Source organism: Oryctolagus cuniculus, chromosome 1 (assembly GCF_051225735.1).
Source record: "Oryctolagus cuniculus isolate XC-2025 breed Fujian yellow rabbit chromosome 1, ASM5122573v1, whole genome shotgun sequence".
Lineage (NCBI taxonomy): Eukaryota > Metazoa > Chordata > Mammalia > Lagomorpha > Leporidae > Oryctolagus > Oryctolagus cuniculus.
The window spans coordinates 229,363,467-229,384,970 of NC_142867.1; the positions used below are offsets into that span (position 1 = coordinate 229,363,467).

General features: G+C 44.6%; 1 protein-coding gene across 11 annotated transcripts in view; it reads left to right on the forward strand.

Annotated features, from left to right (window-relative positions):
- Positions 1–21,504, forward strand: part of GAPVD1 (GTPase activating protein and VPS9 domains 1) — a 100,195-nt gene that overhangs the window by 42,088 nt on the left and 36,603 nt on the right. For 6 of the 11 annotated variants that reach the window (XR_016212124.1, XR_016212126.1, XM_017350057.4 and 3 more), the window contains exons 8-11: positions 10,378–10,507; positions 13,654–13,779; positions 15,280–15,453; positions 20,407–20,547. Coding sequence is in view for 7 of the 11 variants with exons in the window: in XM_017350057.4 (XP_017205546.2) it covers positions 10,378–10,507; positions 13,654–13,779; positions 15,280–15,453; positions 20,407–20,547 (571 nt within the window). In the remaining 4 variants the exon portion in view is untranslated. The remainder of the gene's footprint in view (positions 1–10,377; positions 10,508–13,653; positions 13,780–15,279; positions 15,454–20,406; positions 20,548–21,504) is intronic. The other 5 variants (XR_016212129.1, XR_016212130.1, XM_017350059.4 and 2 more) reach the window with 1 other exon arrangement.

A 21,504-nucleotide genomic window follows, 5' to 3' on the forward strand; every position in this document is an offset into this window, starting at 1 on the left:
AATGAACCCACCGTGATGTGCCATTAGATGCCAGTCTCCTTGTGAACTGTTGTAGAAGCACTTCACATTAATACATCTGTGGGCCGGCGCCGCGGCTCACTCGGCTAATCCTCCGCCTTGCGGCGCCGGCACACAGGGTTCTAGTCCCGGTCGGGGTGCCGGATTCTGTCCCAGTTGCCCCTCTTCCAGGCCAGCTCTCTGCTGTGGCCTGGGAGTGCAGTGGAGGATGGCCCAAGTGCTTGGGCCCTGCACCCCATGGGAGACCAGGATAAGTACCTGGCTCCCGCCATCAGATCAGCACACTGCACCGGCCGCAGCACGCCAGCCGCGGCAGCCATTGGAGGGTGAACTAACGGCAAAGGAAGACCTTTCTCTCTGTCTCTTTCTCTCACTGCCCACTCTGCCTGTCAAAAAATAAAAAACAAAACAAAACAAACATCTGTGGCACAGAAGTTGGTGAACAGGTCCACAACAAAGTAATTTTTCCTTGTAGTACAAAAAACTGTGGTGTGGAAATTGAATAGACTTTTCCTGTAATTTATAGGAAATGTTTTGTTTGTTTTCTGTCCAATGGTATACTAGCGGCATTTCTGCTCAGAATTATTATTTTTTTTAAATTTTGGCCAGTGCTGTGGCTCACTTGGCTAATCCTCCACCTGCGGTGTGGGTACTCCGGGTTCTAGTCCTGGTCAGGGTGCCAGATTCTGTCCCGGTTGCTCCTCTTCCAGTCCAGCTCTCTGCTGTGGCCCAGGAAGGCAGTGGAGGATGGCCCAAGTGCTTGTGCCCAGCACCCACATGGGAGACCAGGAAGAAGCACTTGGCTCCTGGCTTTGGATTGGCGCAGTGCTGGCCGTAGCGGCCATTTAGGGGGTGAACCAATGGAAGGAAGACCTTTCTCTCTCTCTCTCTCTCTAACTCTGCCTGTCAAAAAAAAAAAAATTTATTTATTTGAAAGGGAGAGTTACAGAGAGGCAGCTGCAGAGAGAGAGAGAGAGAGAGAGAGAGAGAGAGAGGTCTTCCATTTAGTGGTCTGCTCCTCAGATAGCCGTAACTGCCATATATTTTATTACTCTGAATATGTTGCTTGTGTCCTGGAAGAAAACCATTTTTTTTAAGATTTATTTATTTTAATTGACAGAGTTACAGAGAGGCAGAGAGAGAGAGAAGGAGAGGAGCCTTCCATGCACTGATATACTCCCCATATGGCTGCAATGGCTGAGCTGAGCTGATCTGAAGCCAGGAGCTTCTTTTGGGTCTCCCATGTGAGTGCAGAGGCCCAAGGACTTGGGCCATCTGCTACTGCTTTCCCAGTCCACAGCAGAGAGCTGGATCGGAAGTGGAGCAGTCGGGACTCGAACCGGTGCCTGTATGAAATGCCAGCACTGCAGACAGTGACTTTATCTGCTATGCCACAGCGCCGGCTCCCAGTTTTTTTTTTCCCCTTATTATTTGGTTGGTCAGGAAAAAATGTAAAAGACAGCTGCAAAGAAAACCCAAGGAAATAAAGTCTTTAGAGGAAATGAGGCTGGAAATTTGGACATCAGTTCTAAGTATTAAAAAATATTTACTTTGATAGGGAGAGGGAGATAGATCTTCCATCTGTGGTTCACTCCTGTATAGCTGCAATGACCAAAGCCGGGAGCCAGGAGCTACATCTGGGTCTTCCGTGTGGGTGGCTGGGGGCCAAGCACAGGCCATTTTCCATCTGCTGCTACTTTTCCCAGCCCATTAGCAGGGAGCAGGATTGTACCGGCAGCAAGCATATGAACCAGTGCCCACATGGGATGCTGGTGTCATAGATGGCAGCTTTACCTGCTATACCACAGTGCCAGCCCATTTTAAGATAGGCATTGGTTTTTCTTTATTTTTAAAGATTTATTTATTTGAAAGAGTTACACAGAGATGGGAGAGGGAGAGGGAGGGAGAGAGGTCTTCCATCTGATGGTTCACTCCCCAGTTGGCTGCAGTAGCCGGAGCTGCGCCGATCAGGAGCCAGGAGCCAAGAGCTTCTTCTGGGTCACCCACATGGGTGCAGGGCCCCAAGGATTTGGGCCATCTTCCACTGCTTTCCCAGGCCACAGCAGAGAGCTGGATTGGAAGTGGAGCAGCCGGAACTCAAACCGGCGCCCATATGGGATGCCAGTGCTTCAGGCCAGGATATTAATCCACTGCACCACAGCGCCAGCCCCTGTTTTTCTTTATTTTTAAAGAAGACAAAGTTAGAGAGAGGGAGAGGTAGATCTTCCATCTGCTGTTTCACTCCCCAAATGGCCGCAACAGCCAGTGCTGGGCCAGGCAGAAACCAGGAATCAGGATCGTCACCTGGATCTCCCACGGGAGTGGTGGGGCTTAAACACTTGGGCCTTGTTCTGCTGCCAGCCCCTGAACTTTAATTTTTTTTTTTTAATTTTGTTTATTTGAAAGTGAGATATAGAGCGATCTCTTCATTTGCTGATTCACTCCCCAAATGACTGCAACTGTTAGAGCTGGGCCAGACTAAAGCCAGAAGTCAGGAGCTTCTTCGGAGTCTCCCACATGAATGGCAGATTCCCAGGTACTTGGGCCATCCTCCATTTCTTTCCCAGATGCAGGGAACTAGATTGGAAATGGAGCAGCTGGGACTCTAATTGGCACCCATTTGGGATGCCAGTCCTGCAGGTGGCAAGTTAACCCACTGTGCCACAGTTCTGGCCCCAACTAAGCTATTTATTTATTATTTAAAATATTTTTTTTTATGTATTTGAAGGGCAGAATGACAGAGAAAGGAGAAGACAAAGAAAAAGAGATCTTCCATCCATTCATTCACTTCCCAAATGACCACAATGGCTGGGGCTGAGGCTTGGGCATGTAGAAGCCAGTTGCCTGGAGCTTCTTCCGGGTCTCCCACGTGGGTGCAGAGGCCCAAGCTCTTAGGCCATTTTCCATTGCCTTCCCAGGCATGTTAGCAAGAAGCTGGATTGTAAATGGAGCAGCCTGGTCTCAAACTGGTGGCCATATAGGATGCCAGTGTTGCAGGCAGAAGCTTAACCTGCTAATGCACAATGCCAGCAACCCCAACTAAACACTTTATTTATTTATTTATTTATTTATTTTTAAAGATTTACTTTATTTATTTGAAAGAGTTACAGAGAGAGGTAGAGACAGAGAGAGAGGTCTTCCATCCTCTGGTTCACTCCCCAAATGGCTGTAACAGCCAGAGCTGTGCTGATCCGAAGCCAGGAGCCAGGAGCTTCTTCTGGGTCTCTCACGTGGGTGCAGGGGCCCAAGGATTTGGGCCATCTTCTACTGCTGTCCCAGGCCACAGCAGAGAGCTGGATCAGAAGAGGAGCAGCTGGGACTCGAACTGGCGCCCATATGGGATGCCATCGCTTCAGGCTAGGGCTTTAACCTGCTGCACCACAGTGCCGGCCCCCCAACTAAACACTTTAAAGAAACTATTTTAAGTATACTTAAAGGGCTAAGGAAACCATGGACAAAAACAAAACAAAACAAAAACTAAAGGAGAAACCAACATAACAAGTTTTCACCAAACAGAGGATATCAGTAAAGAAGTAGAGATTACAAAGAGGAGCCACACAGAAATCCTGGAGGGGCTGGCGCTGTGGCGTGGAAGATTACACCTCTGCCTGCAGTGCCAGCATCCCATATGGGTGCTGGTTCAAGTTCCAGCTGCTCCACTTTCTATCTGGATTCCTGGTAATTCACCTGGGAAAGCAGTGGAGGATGGCCCAAGTACTTGGGCCCCTGCACCCACATGGGAGACCTGAAAGAAGCTCCTGGCTTTGGCCTGACCCAGCCCTCACTGTTGCAGTCATTTGGAGATTGAATCAGCAGATGGAAGATCAATCTCTCTCTCTCTGTCCCTTTCCCTCTCCTTTTCCCTCTCTCCTTCACTCTGTATTTCTGCTTTTCAAATAAATAAATAAAATATTTTTAAAAAATCTTTGAGTTGAAAAGTACAAGTGGAATAAAAAATTCTTTAGAGTGGTCCACTAGCAGATTTGAGCAGGCAGAAGAACCAGTGGACTTGAAGATGAATCAGTTGAGATTATCGAGTATGGGAAACAGAAAGAGCACAAGAGACAAAGGACATTTTGTGAAGATAAATGCTCAATTCATCCAGTAGTTACAGCCATTATGAACGCATATAACCCAACAGTAGCCCGTAGTATGAAGCAAAACCTGACAGAATTAAAGGGAGATGTAGATGTAGTTGAGAATTTGGTAACCTACTTTCTATAATGGATAGAACAACTAGACAACAAAGATTAATGAAGGATTTGAACACTGTAAACCTAACTAGACCTAGCATGCGTTTGTAGAGTACTCCACCCAACTATATAGCACAGCAGACATTCCTCTCAAGTGCACAAAGAACATTGTCTGTCTTTAGACCATATATATTAAGCCATACTGCAAGTCTCAACAAGTTTAAGAAGATTGGAATCATAACAAAGCATTTCTTCCAGCCACAATAATATGTACTAAAAATCAGTTAACAGAAGGAAAACTGGAAAATTCAGAAGTATGTGGAAATTAAATGTACTCCTGACAAATAGATGAAGAAGAATCAGAACATGGGAGGTACTTAGAGAGGAATGAAAATGAAGGCCGGCCGGCGCCGTGGCTCACTAGGCTAATCCTCCGCCTTGCGGCGCCGGCACACAGGGTTCTAGTCCCGGTCGGGGCGCCGGATTCTGTCCTGGTTGCCCCTCTTCCAGGCCAGCTCTCTGCTGTGGCCCGGGAAGGCAGTGGAGGATGGCCCAAGTGCTTGGGCCCTGCACCCCATGGGAGACCAGGATAAGTACCTGGCTCCTGCAATTGGATCAGCGCGGTGCGCGCCAGCTGCGGCGGCCATTGGAGGGTGAACCAATGGCAAAGGAAGACCTTTCTCTCTGTCTCTCTCTCTCACTGTCCACTCTGCTTGTCAAAAAAAAAAAAAAAAAAAAAAAAGAAAATGAAGGTCGACATACCAGACTTGATGGGTACAAGCTATGCTCACAGGTTAAATTTATAGCTGAAAATGCCTATATTCTTCAGGGTTCTCCAGAGACAGAACTAGAAGGTTATGTATATATAGATAGATGACAGGACTTACTAGGAAACTGACATGATTATGGCAGCTGAGAAATCCCACAGCAGGTTGTCTGCCAGACCAGAGAACTTGGGTTACCAGCAGTATGATTCAGTCCAAGTCCAAAAGCCTAAATCAGGAAAGCCAATGGTATAAGTCTTTGTTCAAGGCCTAAAGCCTGAGAACCTGGGGAGGAGCTCACTGGTTTAAGTCCTGGTGTTTGGACACGCCTGGATTCTAATGTCCGAGGCAGGAGTCAAGTGTATCCCAGCTTGGGGGTGGGGAGAATTTACCAGTTACCCTCATTTGTTCTGTCTGTTGCTCCAGCTGGTTGGATGGTGCCCACCCACATTGAGGGCAGGTCTTCCCTACCTGGTCCACTCAGACTCACACTAACATCTTCTATAGACACACAGAATAGAATGCTTTTCTAGGTTTTTAGCTGCTCCTTAATTCAGTTAAGTTGACATCTGAAATTAAGTATCATAATGCTTATGTTAAAAAAATAAGATTTTGGAGCCGCTGCTGTGGTGTCTCAGGAAAAACTGCCAGTATCTCATATGAGTGCCAGTTTGATACCCAGCTGCCCCACTTCTGATCCAGCTCTGTGTTAGACTTAGGAAAGCAGTGGAGGATGGCCCTGCACCCACGTGAGAGACCTGGAAGAAGCTCCTGGCTCTAGGCTTTGGCCTGGCCCACCTCCAGCTTCATCGTTACAGCCATTGGGGGAGTGAACCAGTGGATGGAAGACCTCTTTTTCTCTCTCCCTCTGCCTCTCTGTAACTCTGCCTTTTCAAAAAAAAAATTTTTTTTTTCATTTTTTTTAAATTGAGGTGGTGTTAGTATTCTCTTCATTTTGATGCCTGTTCCATGAATTGCAGGACTTTTTTTTTTTTTTAAATGCTGTGCCCCTGGGACCGGTAGAACTTTCTAGATAAATGCTTTTGTTTTTGTTTTTAAGATTTATTTATTTTGAAAAAGAGAGAAAGAGAGATCTTCCATCCACTTGTTCACTCCCCAAATGGCTGCAGCAGCCAGGGCTGGGCCAGGCTGAAGCCATAAACCAGGAGTTAGAACCAGGTCTCCCACATGGGTAGCAAGAGTCCAAACACTTGCCATCTTCTGCTGCTTTTCCCAGGCCATTTGCAGGGAACTGGATCAGAAGTGGGCAGCCAGGACATTAACTGGCACCTCTATGGGATCTAGGTGTCACAGGTGCAGGTGTCACAGGTGGCTAGTTACTTTAAGAACCAAAGCTGTCCTCACTCACATGCAAAAGGCATTTCTCCCCAGCTAAGAACTAATAGACTAGATTGATTTAAAGTTTTTTCAACTCTTCTGTGGTTTTAATTTAGCTTAGAGTTTCTAGATTCTTTGTAGAGACATGAAATTAGAATTTTGTGTTTTATGTTCCAGTGTGAATGGTTTCAGTAGCTTTCCATATAATATCACAGAATTGCTTGCTTGGCAATTTTGGCACAGTGGGTTAAGCCACTGCCTGCAATGCTGGCATCCCATATGGGAGTACTATTCGAGTCCTGGCTACTCTGCTCCCAACCCAGTTTTCTGCTAATTTGCCTAGGAAAGCAGTGGAAGAAGATGCCAATGCTTGGGCCCCTGCCACCCATGTGGGAAACATGGATGGAGTTCCTGGCTCCTGGCTTCAGCTCGGCCCAGCCCCAGCCATTGCAGCTGTTTGAGAGAGTGAACCAGTGGATCTCTCTCTCTCTCTTTCTCCCTCTGTCTCTTCCTTTTATTAGTCTGCCTTTTAAACAAATAAACAAACAAAAAATGATGCCTTTGAGACAGGCAGATCCCATATTAGAGTGTCTGAATTCGAGTCTCAGCTTCCCTGCCTCCCATCCAACTTCTTGCTAATGCACACCCGGGAGACAGCAGCTGATGGCTTAACTGCTTGGGTCCCTGCCACCTATGTAGGAAACCCAGATTGAGTCAATCTCTCTCTCTCTCTCTCTCTCTGTGATTTTCTTTCTGACTTTCAAATAAATAAATAAATCTTTTAAAAAAGAAAAGTTCTAAATTGGGGCTGGTGCTGTAGCATAGTGGGTAAACCTGCTGCCTGCAGCATTGGCAGCCCATATGGGTGCTGGTTTGAGTCCCAGCTGCTCCTCTTCTGATCTAGCTCCCTGCTAATGCACCTGAGAAAGCAGCAGAAGATGGCCCAAGTACCTGGGCCCTCTGCAGCCACATGGGAGACCCGGAAGAAGCTCCTGGCTCTTGGCTTTGGCCTGGCTCACCTCCAGCCATTGTAACCAGTTAGGGAGTGAACCAAAAGATGGAAGAGTTCTCTCTCTCTAACTCTGCCTTTCAAATAAATAAAATACATCTTTAAAAACAGATCTTCTAAATTATCTGAAAAATACAAAATTGAAAATGCTTATGTCTAATTTCACACAAGTAGGAAATACCTTTTTAAATGACTTTGTAAAAGCATCACACATATAAATGTATAGAACAATGTAAAAAAATACCTAATTTACTCATTAATGGAAAGCCAAGGGGTTGGTGCTGTGGCTTAGTGGTAAAGCCTCCACCTGCAGTGCTGGCATTCCATCTGGGTGCTGGTTTGAGTCACGGCTTCTCCACTTCTGATCCAGCTCTCTGCTATGGCCTAGGAAGGCAGTAGAAGATGGGCCAACTCTTTAAGCCCCTGCACCTGTATGGGAGACCTGGAAGAGGCTCCTGGCTCCTGGCTTTGGATAAGCTCAGCTCTGGCTATTGTGGCCATTTGGGGAGTGAACCAGTGGATGGAAGACCTCTCTCTCTCTCTCTGTCCCTGGCTCTCTATAACTCTGCCTTTCAAATAAATAAATATTTTTCAAAGATTTAATTATTTATTTGAAAGTCATAGAATTACACAGAGAGAGGAGAGGCAGAGAGAGAGAGGTCTTCGATCTGATGGTTCACTCCCCAGTTGGCCGCAACAGCCAGTGCTGCGCCGATCCGAAGCCAGGAGCCAGGAGCTGCTTCTGGGTCTCTCATGTGGGTGCAGAGGCCCAAGGACTTGGGCCATCTTCTGCTTCCTCAGGCCATAGCAGGGAGCTGGATCAGAAGTGGAGCAGCCGGGTCTCGAACCGGCACCCATATGGGATGCTGGTGCCTCAGGCCCAAGTGCTTGGGCCCCTACACCTTTGTGGGAGACCTGGAAGAAGCTCCTGGCTCTTGGCTTCGGATCAGCACAACCCTAACCATTGCGCCCAATTGGGGAGTGAACCAGTGGATGGAAGACCCCCCCCCCCCCCTTTCTGTAACTCTCTCTCAAATAAATTTTTAAAAATTAAAAAAATATATATTTATTTATTTATTTGAAAGGCAGAGTTACAGAAAGAGGAGAGACAGAAAGAGATCTTTCACCTGCTAGTTCACTCCCCAAATGGGTGCAGCGGCTGGGGCTAGGCTGGTCCCAAGCCTGGAGCCTATAGCTTCTTTTGTTTCTACCACATGGGTAGCAGGGATCCAAGTACTTGGGCCATCCTCTGCTGCTTTCCCAGGTATATTAGCAGGGAGCAGAATAGAAGTGGAGCAGCTGGACGGTGAACAGGCACCCATATGGGATGCTGGCTTTGCAGACAGAGGCTTAACCCACTAGGCCACAATGCTGACCCTGAAAACATTATACAAAGGCCATCAGCTCTACACTAGAGGTGGCTGTGAAATCATTCTTCAGCTTCTTCTGTGGCAATCAGGTCAGGGTTTAAATGGAATGGATTTGATCCTGGTGGCTATAAGGACATGATTATGTGTTATTTCTGCTTGAATTAGTTTATTGACTTCTGAAAAAATACACTGCAAATTTAATAAGTCATTTACCATGCCAAATGCAGTATGTTTCTTTTTATTTAGTCCTGAACAATGCCACAGCATACTTACTGCTACTGTCACCATTTTATAGATGAAGAACCTGGGGCTTAGAGAGCTTAAACAGTTTGTTCATTGTTGCACAGTTAACCCGTGACAGACTAGGACCAACCTGCTGACAACAAAGCCTTCTTGATCCCTGTAGTCCTATCCATAGCTCCTCAGGTGTCTGACAGCCTATTCAGTCTCTTAACACTGGATGGGTAATGGAAGGGCATTCCTCCATTTTTAACTGATATACTCTTTTTCCAGGGTAATTATAAGCTTGATAGCCCTTATAAATGAATTTTCAGGTGAAAGTATAATTTAAGGGTCCAGAGTTGTGGTACAATGGATTAAGATGCTGTCCGAGGTGCCGCATCTCATATGGGCACTGATTCGTGTTCAGGCTCTACCACTTCTGATCCTGCTTCCTGCTAATGTGCCTAGGAAAGCAGGCGAAGATGGCCCAAGTGCTTGGTCCCTAGCACCCACATGGGAGACCTGGAAGAAGTTCCTAGATCCTGGTCAACCTGGCCCAGCTATAGCCATTCTAGCCCTAGACATTGAGGCCATTTGGGGAATGCACCAGTAGTTGGAAGATCCGTCTGTCTGTCTCTCTTTAATTCTGCCTCTCAAATAAATAAATCTTTTTTTGAAAAGGTATAATTTAAAGGGCTGGTGTTGTGGCATAGTGGGTAAAAGCTACTGCCTGCAGTGCTGGCATCCCATGTGGGCACCTGTTCAGGTCCTGGCTGTTCCACTTCAGTTCAGGTCTCTGCAATGGCCTGGGAAAGCAGTAGAGGATGACTCAAGTCCTTGAGCCACTGCACCCATGTTGGAGACCCAGAAGAAGCTCCTGACTCTTGGCTTTGGCCTGGTCCACTGCTGGCCGTTGTGGCCATCTGGGGAGTGAACCAGCAGATGGAAGACCTCTCTCTCTCTCTCTCTCTCTCTCTCTGCTTCTGCCTCTCTGTAACTCTGCCTTTCAAATAAGTAAATCTTTTTTTTTTTTAAAGTGTTAAGAGGAATTTAAATAAGCATCCTGTAGTTTGTTTTCTTTCCTTTTTTTTTAAATTTGAGAGGTAGAGTTAGACAGTGAGAGGCAGAGACAGAGAAAAAGGTCTTCCTTTCATTGGTTCACTCCCCAAATGGCTACAATGGCCAGAGCTGCGCCGATCCAAAGCCAGGAGCCAGGTGCTTCTTCCTGGTCTCCCACGCGGATGCAGGGCCCCAGTCATTGGGCCATCTTCTACTTAACCAGGCCATAGCTGAGAGCTGGATTGCAAGAGGGGCAGCCGGGACATGAACTGGCGCCCATATGGGATGGTGGCGCCGCAGGCAGAGGATTAACTTACTGTACCATGGCACTGGTCCTTGTGGTTTATTTTCTTATCAGTGATGTTTCATTTGTGATAAACCCAAATTGACATTTTATTTTTCAGGTCCTAAACATGCAACTTTCGGATGGAGGACAAGGAGATGTCCCTGTTGATGAAAACAAACTCCACGGTAAACCTGATAAAACCTTGCGCTTTTCCCTCTGCAGTGATAATCTGGAAGGCATATCTGAAGGTGAAGGGTTACTTCATTCAAGGAGTTGTGTGATTCAAGTAATGTTTTGTGTTCTTTAAAGGAGCCTTATAAATTAGAATTATACTATCTGTGCCTCTCACTGAAGAGAGTAAAAATTTTCCTTTAATGAGCTTGAACAGCTGACTGTGAAGATTGTTTTCTAAATAAAACTAAGATAGTGAGAGGCCTTTGGTCATATAAAACAGAGAAAATCTAAGTCTTCTTTCAGACTTAAAAATAGAATAACAAGTTTTGTTTCTCTATATTAATATATACCAAAGCTTATAGAGCTCCTTTAGAAGGATGTAATGCATGTATAAATGGGAAAAAAATAGATGTATTTGTATTTCAGGATGTTGTATATAATTTTAATGTCCTTCATTTCTTTATTCACATATCCACACCTTTATGAAGCAGAATATAATGCTAATAGGAATAAAAGAGAAACATTTTTTTAAAGATTTATTTTTATTATTTGAAAGACAGAGTTACAGAGAGAGGTAGAGACAGAGAGAGAAGTCTTCCATCCGCTGGTTCATTCCCCAAATGGCCACAATGGCCGGAGCTGAGCTGAGCTGAAGTCAGGAGCCAGGAGCGTCTTCTGGGTCTCCCACATGGGTGCAGGGGCCCAAGGACTTGAGCCATCCTCTACTGCTTTCCCAGGCCACAGCAGAGAGCTGGATCTTAAGAGGAGCAGCCGGGACTCGAACTGGTGCCCATATGGGATGCCGGCACTTCAGGCCAGGGCTTTAACCCGCTGTGCCACAGTGCCGGCCCCAAAAGAGAAATTTTTTTTTTGACAGAGTGGACAGTGAGAGAGAGAGACAGAGAGAAAGGTCTTCCTTTGCCATTGGTTCACTGCCTAGTGGCCGCTGTGGCCGGCGCACTGCAGCTGGTGCACCACGCTGATCCAAAGCCAGGAGCCAGGTGCTTCCTCCTGGTCTCCCATGGGGTGCAGGGCCCAAGCACTTGGGCCATCCTCCACTGCACTCCTGGGCCACAGCAGAGAGCTGGCCTGGAAGAGGAGTAAGCGGGACAGAACCTAGCGCCCCGACTGGGACTAGAACCTGGGATGCTGGCGCCGCAGGTGGAGGATTAGCCTATTGAGCCATGGCGCCGGCCAAGAGAAAATTAAAAGCCAAGAATGTGAAGTGACAGTATATCATTTTTGGAGATGTTTATTTTCTACTTGAAAGGCAGAGTGGCACAGAGAGACAGAAAGAGATTGACGTCTGCTGGTTGATTCCTCAGATGCCCACAACGGCCAGGGCTGGGCCAGTATGAAGTCTGGAACCCTAAACTCCCTCTGGGTTTCCCACATGGGTGGCAGGGGCCAAGCTAACAGGCCATCGTATCTGCTTCCCAGGATGCATTAGCAGGAAGCTTGACTGAAAGTCAAGGATGGGGCTGACACTGTGGCAAAGCGGGTTACTCAGCTACCTATGGTGCCAGCATCCCATCTGGATGTTGGTGTGAGTCCCAGCTGTTCCATTTCCAATCCAGCTCTCTGCTAGTACAGCTGGGAAGACAGTTGAGGATGGCCCAAGTACTTGGGCCCTGCCCCCCATATGGGAGACCTGGATGGAGTTCTTGGCTCCTCCTTTGGCCTGGCCCAGCCCTAACTGATGTGACTGTTGGGGAGTGAACCAGTGGATGGAAGATAACCCACTTGCTCACTCACTCTCTCTAACTCTGTCTTTTGGATAAATAAATAAATCTCACAAGGAAGAAAGGAAGGAGGAAAGAAGGAAGTTAAGAGAGAGAAGCAGAGGGAAAAAGAGAAGATAAGGTAAGAAAGAAGAGCCAGGAAGAATCAAACCTGTGCTCTAACATGAGCTGCCACATCCCAAGTGGTAGCTGAATCCCTGTGCTACAACTCTTGCCCCCAAATTTTTTTTAGTAAAAAGAAAGTTCAAATTTACAATTGTTTAAAAGTAAACAAAAAATGTGATAACTTCTCCATTTACTAACCTTTTAAAAAAATCACATAAGTATTGTATGTCATTCTAGAAAATGCAGAAAAGAAATACATTTATCTGTACTCTCATCATCCTCTTAATTACAGCTGACATTTTGGTTTATTTGTAGCAAAATTAGATTTATGCTATTTTATGTCCTTGTTTGTTAATGTAACACTAACACTTCTTTTTGTAATTTTACAATCTTAATTTGTTTTAGGACTTATTTTATTTATTTGGAAGGCAGAATGACAGAGAGAGGTAGGGATGGAGGAAGAGATTGAGAGATTGAGATCGTCCATCTTCTGGTTCACTCCCCAGATGGCTGCAACAGCCAGGGATAGGCCAGGCTGAAGCCAGGGTCTTAAGTACTTATTCTGTCTCCTGCTGCTTCCTAGGCACGTTAGCAAGGATTGGAAACGAAGCAGCTGGGATTTGAACTGGTTCTTGGATACGCGATGCAGCATTGTACCCACTGTGCCACAACGCTGGCCTCTACATTCTTAATTTTTTTTTTTTTTTTTTTGACAGGCAGAGTTAGACAGTGAGAGAGAGAGAGAGAGAAAGGTCTTCCTTCCATTGGTTTATCCCCCAAAATGGCCACTACGGCTGGTGTAATGCGGCTGGCACGCTGCGTGATCTGAAGCCAGGAGCCAGATGCTTCCTCCTGGTCTTCCTTGTGGGTGCAGGGCCCAAGAACTTGGGCCATCCTCCACTGCCTTCCCGGGCCACAGCAGAGAGCTAGATTGGAGGAGGAGCAACTGGGACAGAATCCAGTGCCCTAACTGGGACTAGAACCCTGGAGTGCCGGCGCCGTAGGTGGAGGATTAGCCTATTGAGCTGTGGCGCCGGCCTACATTCTTAATTTTTAATGGCTGTTTTCTTTAACTTCAAATGAGCATATCATAATTTATTTCAATATCTTATGAGTAAGCATGTATATTGCTCCTATTTTTCAGATATTATAAGAAGCTCTGTAGCACGTAACCTTAGACTAATTTTTGTTTAGTGACTTAGGATAAATTCCCAAAAGAATAATTGCTGGCTCAAAGGGCATGTATATTTTTAAGGTATAGATGCCAAATAAAGGGATTTTAATCAATCTTTAGTTTCTTATCAAGGCATGGAAACTTGGGTGATAGCTCATGGCTGTTTTAAAAGGATAACTCATTATAAACATTTCTCCAGGTCCTTCAAATCGCTCCAATTCAGTATCCTCTCTAGACCTGGAAGCAGAGTCTGTGTCAGAACTAGGAGCAGGACCTTCTGGAAGCAATGGTGTTGAAGCTCTACAGCTGTTAGAGCATGAGCAAGGTAAAATGAGGTTGAGCATAATTTCCCAAGCAGTAAATAATTCCCCGATTGCAGGATACACAATGTTTGCATATAAGTTGACAGTTCAGTCAAGAGAATAAATTTCAGATGATTAACTAGGGACCATTAAACTTGCATTTATTCATGGTTCCTTGAGTTCTTAAAATGTTTAATTGATAAGTCAATTGTTTAGGCTTAAATTACATAGAATAATTAATGTGAATTACTTTACATTCTGTAATATTTGGTATTTCAATTCTGTAATATTTAAGGGATAGAATGATAAATACTCGGGGTCAAGGAACTTAGAATAGGGACAGAATGGTACACAAATGATTAAATGTATGTAAAAGTGCTTTGGCAATTTTGAGTGAGGGATACATGTGGTTGAAAGGATAGAGAAAAGTTTATTGGAAGAAAATACCAGCCTTAAAGTTTGGCTTATATTGCAGCTGGCAGAAGTTGGAGACAGGTTATTCTAAGAGAAGGATGAGCAAGTTAGAAAGGTGGAAAACCACAGTACTTGTTCAGGGATTGTCGAGGGAAATAGGTGAAGTGAGGACTGAAAAGTGCGTGGATCCCTGTAGTGGAGACAGGAAGCCTGTACTTTAGTCGCAAGCCAGAGGTAGGAAAGTATTTAGTTAGAGGGGAGGAGAGGGTGATATCCTTTTGTGCTTTAAGATTAATCTGAGAAAGTTATTTGAATTTGCCCACTAAAGACCACTTGTTTAGGAAAATATGCCCTCAGCCAGCTTTGAGGCAATAATTCTTTACTTTAGCATGAATCAGCCAGGCAGCCTTTAAAAATTCATTTACCAAGTCTCAATGTTTAGAAATCCTTGTTTGGACCATTTTTAGAAAGGAAGAACATTGCCCTTAGAGTGTGTTTGGCTTAAATAAAACTGTATTTTCCTGGATCCATTTGTAAGTGTTTCAATTAGGATTAAAATAAGAGAAACCTAAAGTAACATAATCTTACAGCAGAAGCTGAATGAATATTACCTTGTTAACAAGCTTTCTGGGTACATCTGATATGGTTGGCATTCTACATTTTGTGAAATGTTAAAATGTTGACTGAGGGAAATTGGTCTGCAAAGGAGAGAGAACTCTAGAATGCAGAGGGGAGTCATCTAAGTCAACTGAAAAACATTTTGTAATATGGGTTTATCAGTTAACTATTGGCATAATAGTGTTATATAACAGACCACCCCCAGAACACTGATTTTTGCTCTTAGGTTTATGGATCAGCTGGTTGGTTCTTGATCTGGGCTAGGCTCAGTCTTGCATTCATGGTTGGCAGTGGTCAAATAGGGCTCTCTGCTATTTTTAAGTAGGGGTTCAGCTGGTCAAAGGGGAGCTGACTTGGCTAGTGAGGTCTAGGAGGGTACTACGTGCTTAGTTTTGGTAAAATGTACAACTTGAAGTTCAAAGACATCAAGTTGTTTAAAGTTGAATGATAGCCTTGCTGCCCTTTAAAATGCTTAATTTTGTTTCCAATAGCAACAACACAAGATAATCTTGATGATAAGCTAAGGAAGTTTGAAATTCGTGACATGATGGGACTAACAGATGACAGGGACATATCAGAGACAGTGAGTGAGACCTGGAGTACAGATGTTTTGGGAAGTGACTTTGATCCAAACATCGATGAAGATCGACTACAAGAAATTGCAGGTAACTGCTATTCAGTATTCTGGAACATTGATGTTTATTATTATTATTATTTTTTTTTTTGACATGCAGAGTTAGACAGAGAGAGACAGAGAGAAGGTCTTCCTTTCCGTTGGTTCACCCCCCAGATGGCTGTTATGGCCAGCACACTGTGGCCGGCATGCTGTGCCAGTCTGAAGCCAGGAGCCAGGTGCTTCCTCCTGGTTTTCCATGCGGGTGCAGGGCCCAAGCACTTGGGCCATCTTCCACTGCACTCCCGGGCCACAGTAGAGAGCTGGGCTGGAAGAGGAGCAACTGGGACAGAACCAGCTCCCCAACCGGGACTAGAACCCGAGTGCCAGCGCCGCAGGCAGAGGATTAGCCAAGTGAGACGCGGCGCCATCCAATGTTTATTCATTTCTACTCACCCTTCATGGGAGGGAGTGTTAGTGTCTTGACGCACACAATGTTTGTGTTAGAACTCACTGGTAAACTCTGATAAGTGTATAGAACAAGGTGTAAGGCATATGGATGTTTACTGCACTTAAATACAGGTAATATTTTTCAGCTTCACATTTTATTTCCACTGATCCCGTAACATGAGAAAGGTGTTTTTTTGAATTAGCTTCTTGTCAAGTCTTGTTTGTAGGGCATGTGCATGTTTAGTCTGTGATGAATGTATTCTCCTCCTGAGACTAAACACCTCATCTTAAGATGAAATTTTTTTTTTTTTTTAAGATTTATTTATTTATTTGAAAGTCAGAGTTACACAGAGAGAAAAGGAGAGGCAGAGAGAGAGAGGTCTTCCATCTGCTGATTCACTCCCCAGTTGAATGAACGGCCGGAGATGCACCGAATCAAAGCCAGGAGCCAGGAGCTTCTTCTGGGTCTTGCAAGCGGTTGCAGGGGCCCAAGGACTTGGGCCATATTCCATACTTTCCCAGGCCATAGCAGAGAGTTGGATTGGAAGAGGAGCAGCCGGGACTTAAACCGGCACCCATATGGGATGCCGGTGCTGCAGGTGGCGGCTTTACCCGCTACGCCACAGTGCCAGCCCCTAGATGAAATTTCTTATAGATTATAGCCATAAAATCTTTTTAAAAAAGATTTATATATTTATTTGAAAGACAGATATATAGAAAGAAGGACACAGAGAGATCTTCTAAATTCTTACTTAATTTTCATGAAAGCCTCTGGCGGGAGATGGTATCACCCACTGTATCCACAAAGAAACTAGTTCAAAGAGGTTAAATTTTTTTTAAAGATTTATTTGAAAGTTGGAGTTACACAGAGAGAGAAGGAGAAGCAGAGGCAGAGGCAGAGAGAGAGAGAGAGAGAGGTCCTCCATCCGATGGTTCACTCCCCAACTGGCCGCAACGGCCGGAGCTGCGCCAATCCGAAGCCTCCGGATCTCCCATGTGGGTGCAGAGGCCCAAGCACTTGGGTCATCTTCCACTGCTTTCCCAGGCCATAGCAGAGAGCTGGATCGGAAGTGGAGCAGCTGGGACTTAAACTGGTGCCCATATGGGATGCTGGCACTGCAGGTGGTAGCTTTACCCACTATGCCACAGTACCAGCCTCTAGCTATAAAATCTTATTGAAATAATGTGTACCAAAGTTCTCTAGAAAAAAAAGCGATTCAGGGGCTGACATACTGACATAGTGGGTAAAGCTGCTACCTATGATGCTGGCATCCCTTGTGGGTGCTGATTCTTGTGCTGGCTGTTCGCTTCTGATCCAGCTCCCTGCTAATGTATCTGGGAAACTAGCAGAGGATGCCCAAGTGTGTGGGCCCCCACCACCCACGTGGCAGAACAGAAGTCCTGGTTCCTGGCTTGGGCCTAGCCCAGCACTGGCCATTGTGGCCATTCGGGGAGTGAACCGGAAGATAGAAGATTTCTCACTCTCTGTTTTCTCTCTCTCTTTCTGTAGCTATGACTTTCAAAATAAAGAAGTTTTTTTTTATTCAAATCCAAAGGTTAACCAGTTTTTTTTTTGTCAAGTTTATTGAGGTACAACTTACATATTAAATTTCACCCTTTTTAGGGTATTGTTTTATGAACTCTGAAAGATTTATTATATCTTTTTTTTTTTTTTTTGGACAGGCAGAGTGGACAGTGAGAGAGAGAGACAGAGAGAAAGGTCTTCCTTTGCCATTGGTTCACCCTCCAATGGCCGCCACGGCCAGCGCACTGTGGCCGGCGTACCACACTGATCCAATGGCAGGAGCCAGGTACTTATCCTGGTCTCCCATGGGGTGCAGGGCCCAAGCACTTGGGCCATCCTCCACTGCACTCCCTGGCCACAGCAGAGAGCTGGCCTGGAAGAGGGGCAACCGGGACGGAATCCGGCGCCCCGACCGGGACTAGAACCCGGTGTGCCAGCGCCGCAAGGCAGAGGATTAGCCTAGTGAGCCGTGGCGCCGGCTATTATATCTTATAACTACAAGCTTCATTTTTTTTCTTTTTAAAAAATATTTATTTGAAGATTGCCGGGAGAAGGAGAGAGAAAGAGAGATATCTTTGATCCAGTGGTTCACTCCCCAAATGGCCACAATGGCGAGTGGTGGGCCAGGGCTCAGGCTGAAGCTGAGAATCTGGAACTCCCACATAGGTGGCAGGCGTCCAAGCACTCAGACCATCTTTCTCAGCTTTCCCATTGGCAAGGAGCTGGATCTGAAGTGGAGCATTTAGGATTCAAACTTATGCTCTTATATGATGCTGGTGTTGCAAGCAGTAGCTTAGCCTGCTGTACCACTATGGTGGCCTGTACATTTTCTTTTTATTGATCATTATTTTAAATGTGTTTATTTATTTTAAAGACAGAGTGGAGGAGAGATAGGGAGGTATCCTCCATCTACTGATTTACTTCCCAGATGGCCACAACAGCCAGGTCTGGGCCAGACTGAAGCCAAGAGCCAGAAACTCCATGCTTGTCTCCCACACGGATGTCAGGGGCCCAAGTACTTAGGGCAACTTCCACTATTCCAAGCACATTGCCAGGAAGCTGGATTGGAAGCAGAGCAGCTGGAACTTGAACCTGTGTCCTACTGTGGACTGCCAGCATGACAGGTGCTGGCTTAACCTGCTGTGCCACAACACTGGGCCCTTCATTTTCTTTTTAAACATGGAACATTTCAAACAAATACAAAAAAATGTATTGAGTCCATTAGACCCAGCTAATTGCTTCAACAATTAGAAATACATGGCTGTTGTTTTTCTGTTTTCCCAACCACTCCTCCATTATGTTTAGGCAAATCCCAGACATTATTTTACTTGTAATTATTTTGTAGTATATCTTTGAAAGGTAATTTTTTACCAGAACATTTTGCCATTTCCATACACTAAATTAGAATTATATTTTATTAATTTAGTCAGAAGTAGAGTAGCATTCTAATACTTGAGTATTTTAACATGGTCATACAGTAATGGTTAATCCTTTTTTTAAGATTTATATTTTATTTTATTTGAAAGGCAGAGTTACAGAGAGAAGAGGAGAAAGAGAGTCACTGGTTCACTCCCTGAATGACTGCAATGGCCAGGGCTCGGCCAGGCCAAAGCCAGGAATCGGGAACTACTTCTGAGTCTCCCACGTGGGTGGCAGGGGCCCTGCAACTTGGGCCATCCTCACTGTTTTCCCAGGCACATTAACAGGGAGCGGGATCAGAAATGGAGCAGCTGGGACTTGAACTGGTGTTCATATGGAATGCCGCTGTTGCAGGTGGCAGCTGATTGCGCTATGCCAGAGTGCCAGTCCCAAAAGATTTCTTTTTTTTTTTTTCCATTAAGATTCATTTTTAATTATCTTTATATACAGAAGATCAACTTAGTATATACTAAGATTTCAACAGATTGCACCTACACAGACACACAAAGTATAAGGTAGTGTTTGAATACTAGTTTTACTGTTAATTCGCATAGCACAGTGCATTAAGGACAGAGATCCTGCATGTGGAGTAAGTGCTCAGTGATGTTGATTTAACAATTGACACTCTAATTTATGACGTCAGTAATCACCCGAGGCTCTTGTCATGAGCTGCCAAGGCTATGGAAGCCTCTTGAGTTCACAAACTCCGATCTTATTTAGGCAAGGCCAGAATCAAAGTGAAAGTTCTCTCCTTCCTTCAGAGAAAGGTACCTCCTTCTTTGATGGCCCGTTCTCTCTGCTAGGATCTCACTCACAGAGATCTTTCATTTAGGTAATTTTTTTGCCACAGTGTCTTGGCTTTCCATGCCTGAGAAACTCTCATGGGCTTTTTAGCCAGGTCGAATGCCTTAAGGGCTGACTGAGGCCAGAGTGCTGTTTAGGACATCTGCCCTTCTATGAGTCTGCTGTATATCCCGCTTCCCATGTTGGATTGTTCTCTCCTTTTTAATTCTATCAGTTATTATTAGCAGACACTGGTCTTGTTTATGTGATCCCTTTGGCACTTAATCCTATCCAGAAGACTTCTTAATTGATTTTCATTCCGTGTGCCAAAGTGTATTGTTCCTGGCAGCAGGTTACATTTGCAGTTGAGTGAGTGCTGTGAAGATGCGTGCTTTCTGCTTATCTATTTTATTGCTCTGAATATGTTGATGATGTCCTGGAAGAAAACCATTTTTAACCCTTGTAACTTTCTATAGTTAAATCTCTTTAAAAGATTTTAATCTTTTAAAGTTAGTTAGTAAGAAGTTGAGGACACATGTAAAATTTGCTGAAAAACCAAGGGAAAAGCTAGTTGACATGACTTGACCTAATGATATGTGGTTTCTCTATGGAGAGTCAGTTTCTCTATGGAAAAGAGGATGTGCTATTGTGACTTAAGTGAGAATTGGTGTTTTTAACAGTTCGCTTGATTGAAGTGATTCTTACTTTGGCTTCTTTCTTATGAGCAGAGAGAAGATGTTAGCTTAGTGTTTGCTTTGACCTTTGTCTACTGCTGCTGCTTTTTACAGCCAATCTTTGTTAACCCTTTGCTCCCCACCGGTTATACAGGTGCAGCTGCAGAGAACATGTTGGGCAGTTTGCTCTGCCTCCCAGGCTCGGGGTCAGTGCTTCTGGACCCTTGCACTGGTTCTACAATTTCAGAGACAACCAGTGAGGCTTGGAGTGTAGAGGTATTGCCAAGTGATTCAGGTTAGTATGCTGACATTGTTTACATTTAAAATATCTGTGCAAATGAAAAAGCAAAGTATCCTAACATCTGAGTTACCTACATCTTGTTAAATATACATTTGATAAGTCTGAGACAATCACATTGCTAAGAATTTCAGAGGGAAAATTAGTTTAACACATTTTCTGTCCATTAAGAAAAAAAGGCAGTATTGGCAGGCATAGACTGAGGTGGCACGTGCCTTCTGACCCTCTGTTCAATTATTTTGGAAACAATTGTTTTGTAAATGTTTCCCACTAATTCTTCCTAGGGTAAGGTGGCAACATAACTCAAGCATGAGTCTTTGACTATCTTGTAATGTAACCGTGTTTAAATTTATTCCAGGGGAGAACTTGACTCTTTTTAAAAGATGTTTAATGTGTTTGAAATATGTTGAAATTGAGACTGTGGTCCTGAGGATTCTTTGGTGTGGGGATATTGTGAACATATATAAAGTGTTTTGTACTTTCTCTTATTTCATGTATTGCATTTTAGTTTTTTTTAATTTGATTGTGAAATCAAATCTTGCCTTCAACTAAGTGTCAGCTACAGAATGCAGATATTATGCAACTGTCTGTCTGCATTATATTCTGATTTACTTAGGAAGAATTGAGTGATCCTGTTACATGTTTTATAATGTCAAAGCATTTAGACAGTCCATGGCCCTACCACCCTGAACACACCTGATCTCATCTGATCTCCAAAGCATTTAAACATGCTAATCTTGTCAGGATATACGGGGGTAGGGGCAGTAAGGATGAACTGACCACCTATTGAGTGACCATAGAAGTTATTATTTAGTTGATTTAATGCTAAGCTATTCTGTACTCTCTTGTCCAGTTTGCGTGTTAAACGATATCATATTCTGAGATTAATGATACAGAAACAGTTTTCATCTGTACACAATGAACTGGCCTGTATTGGGGTGAAATCTTTAAACA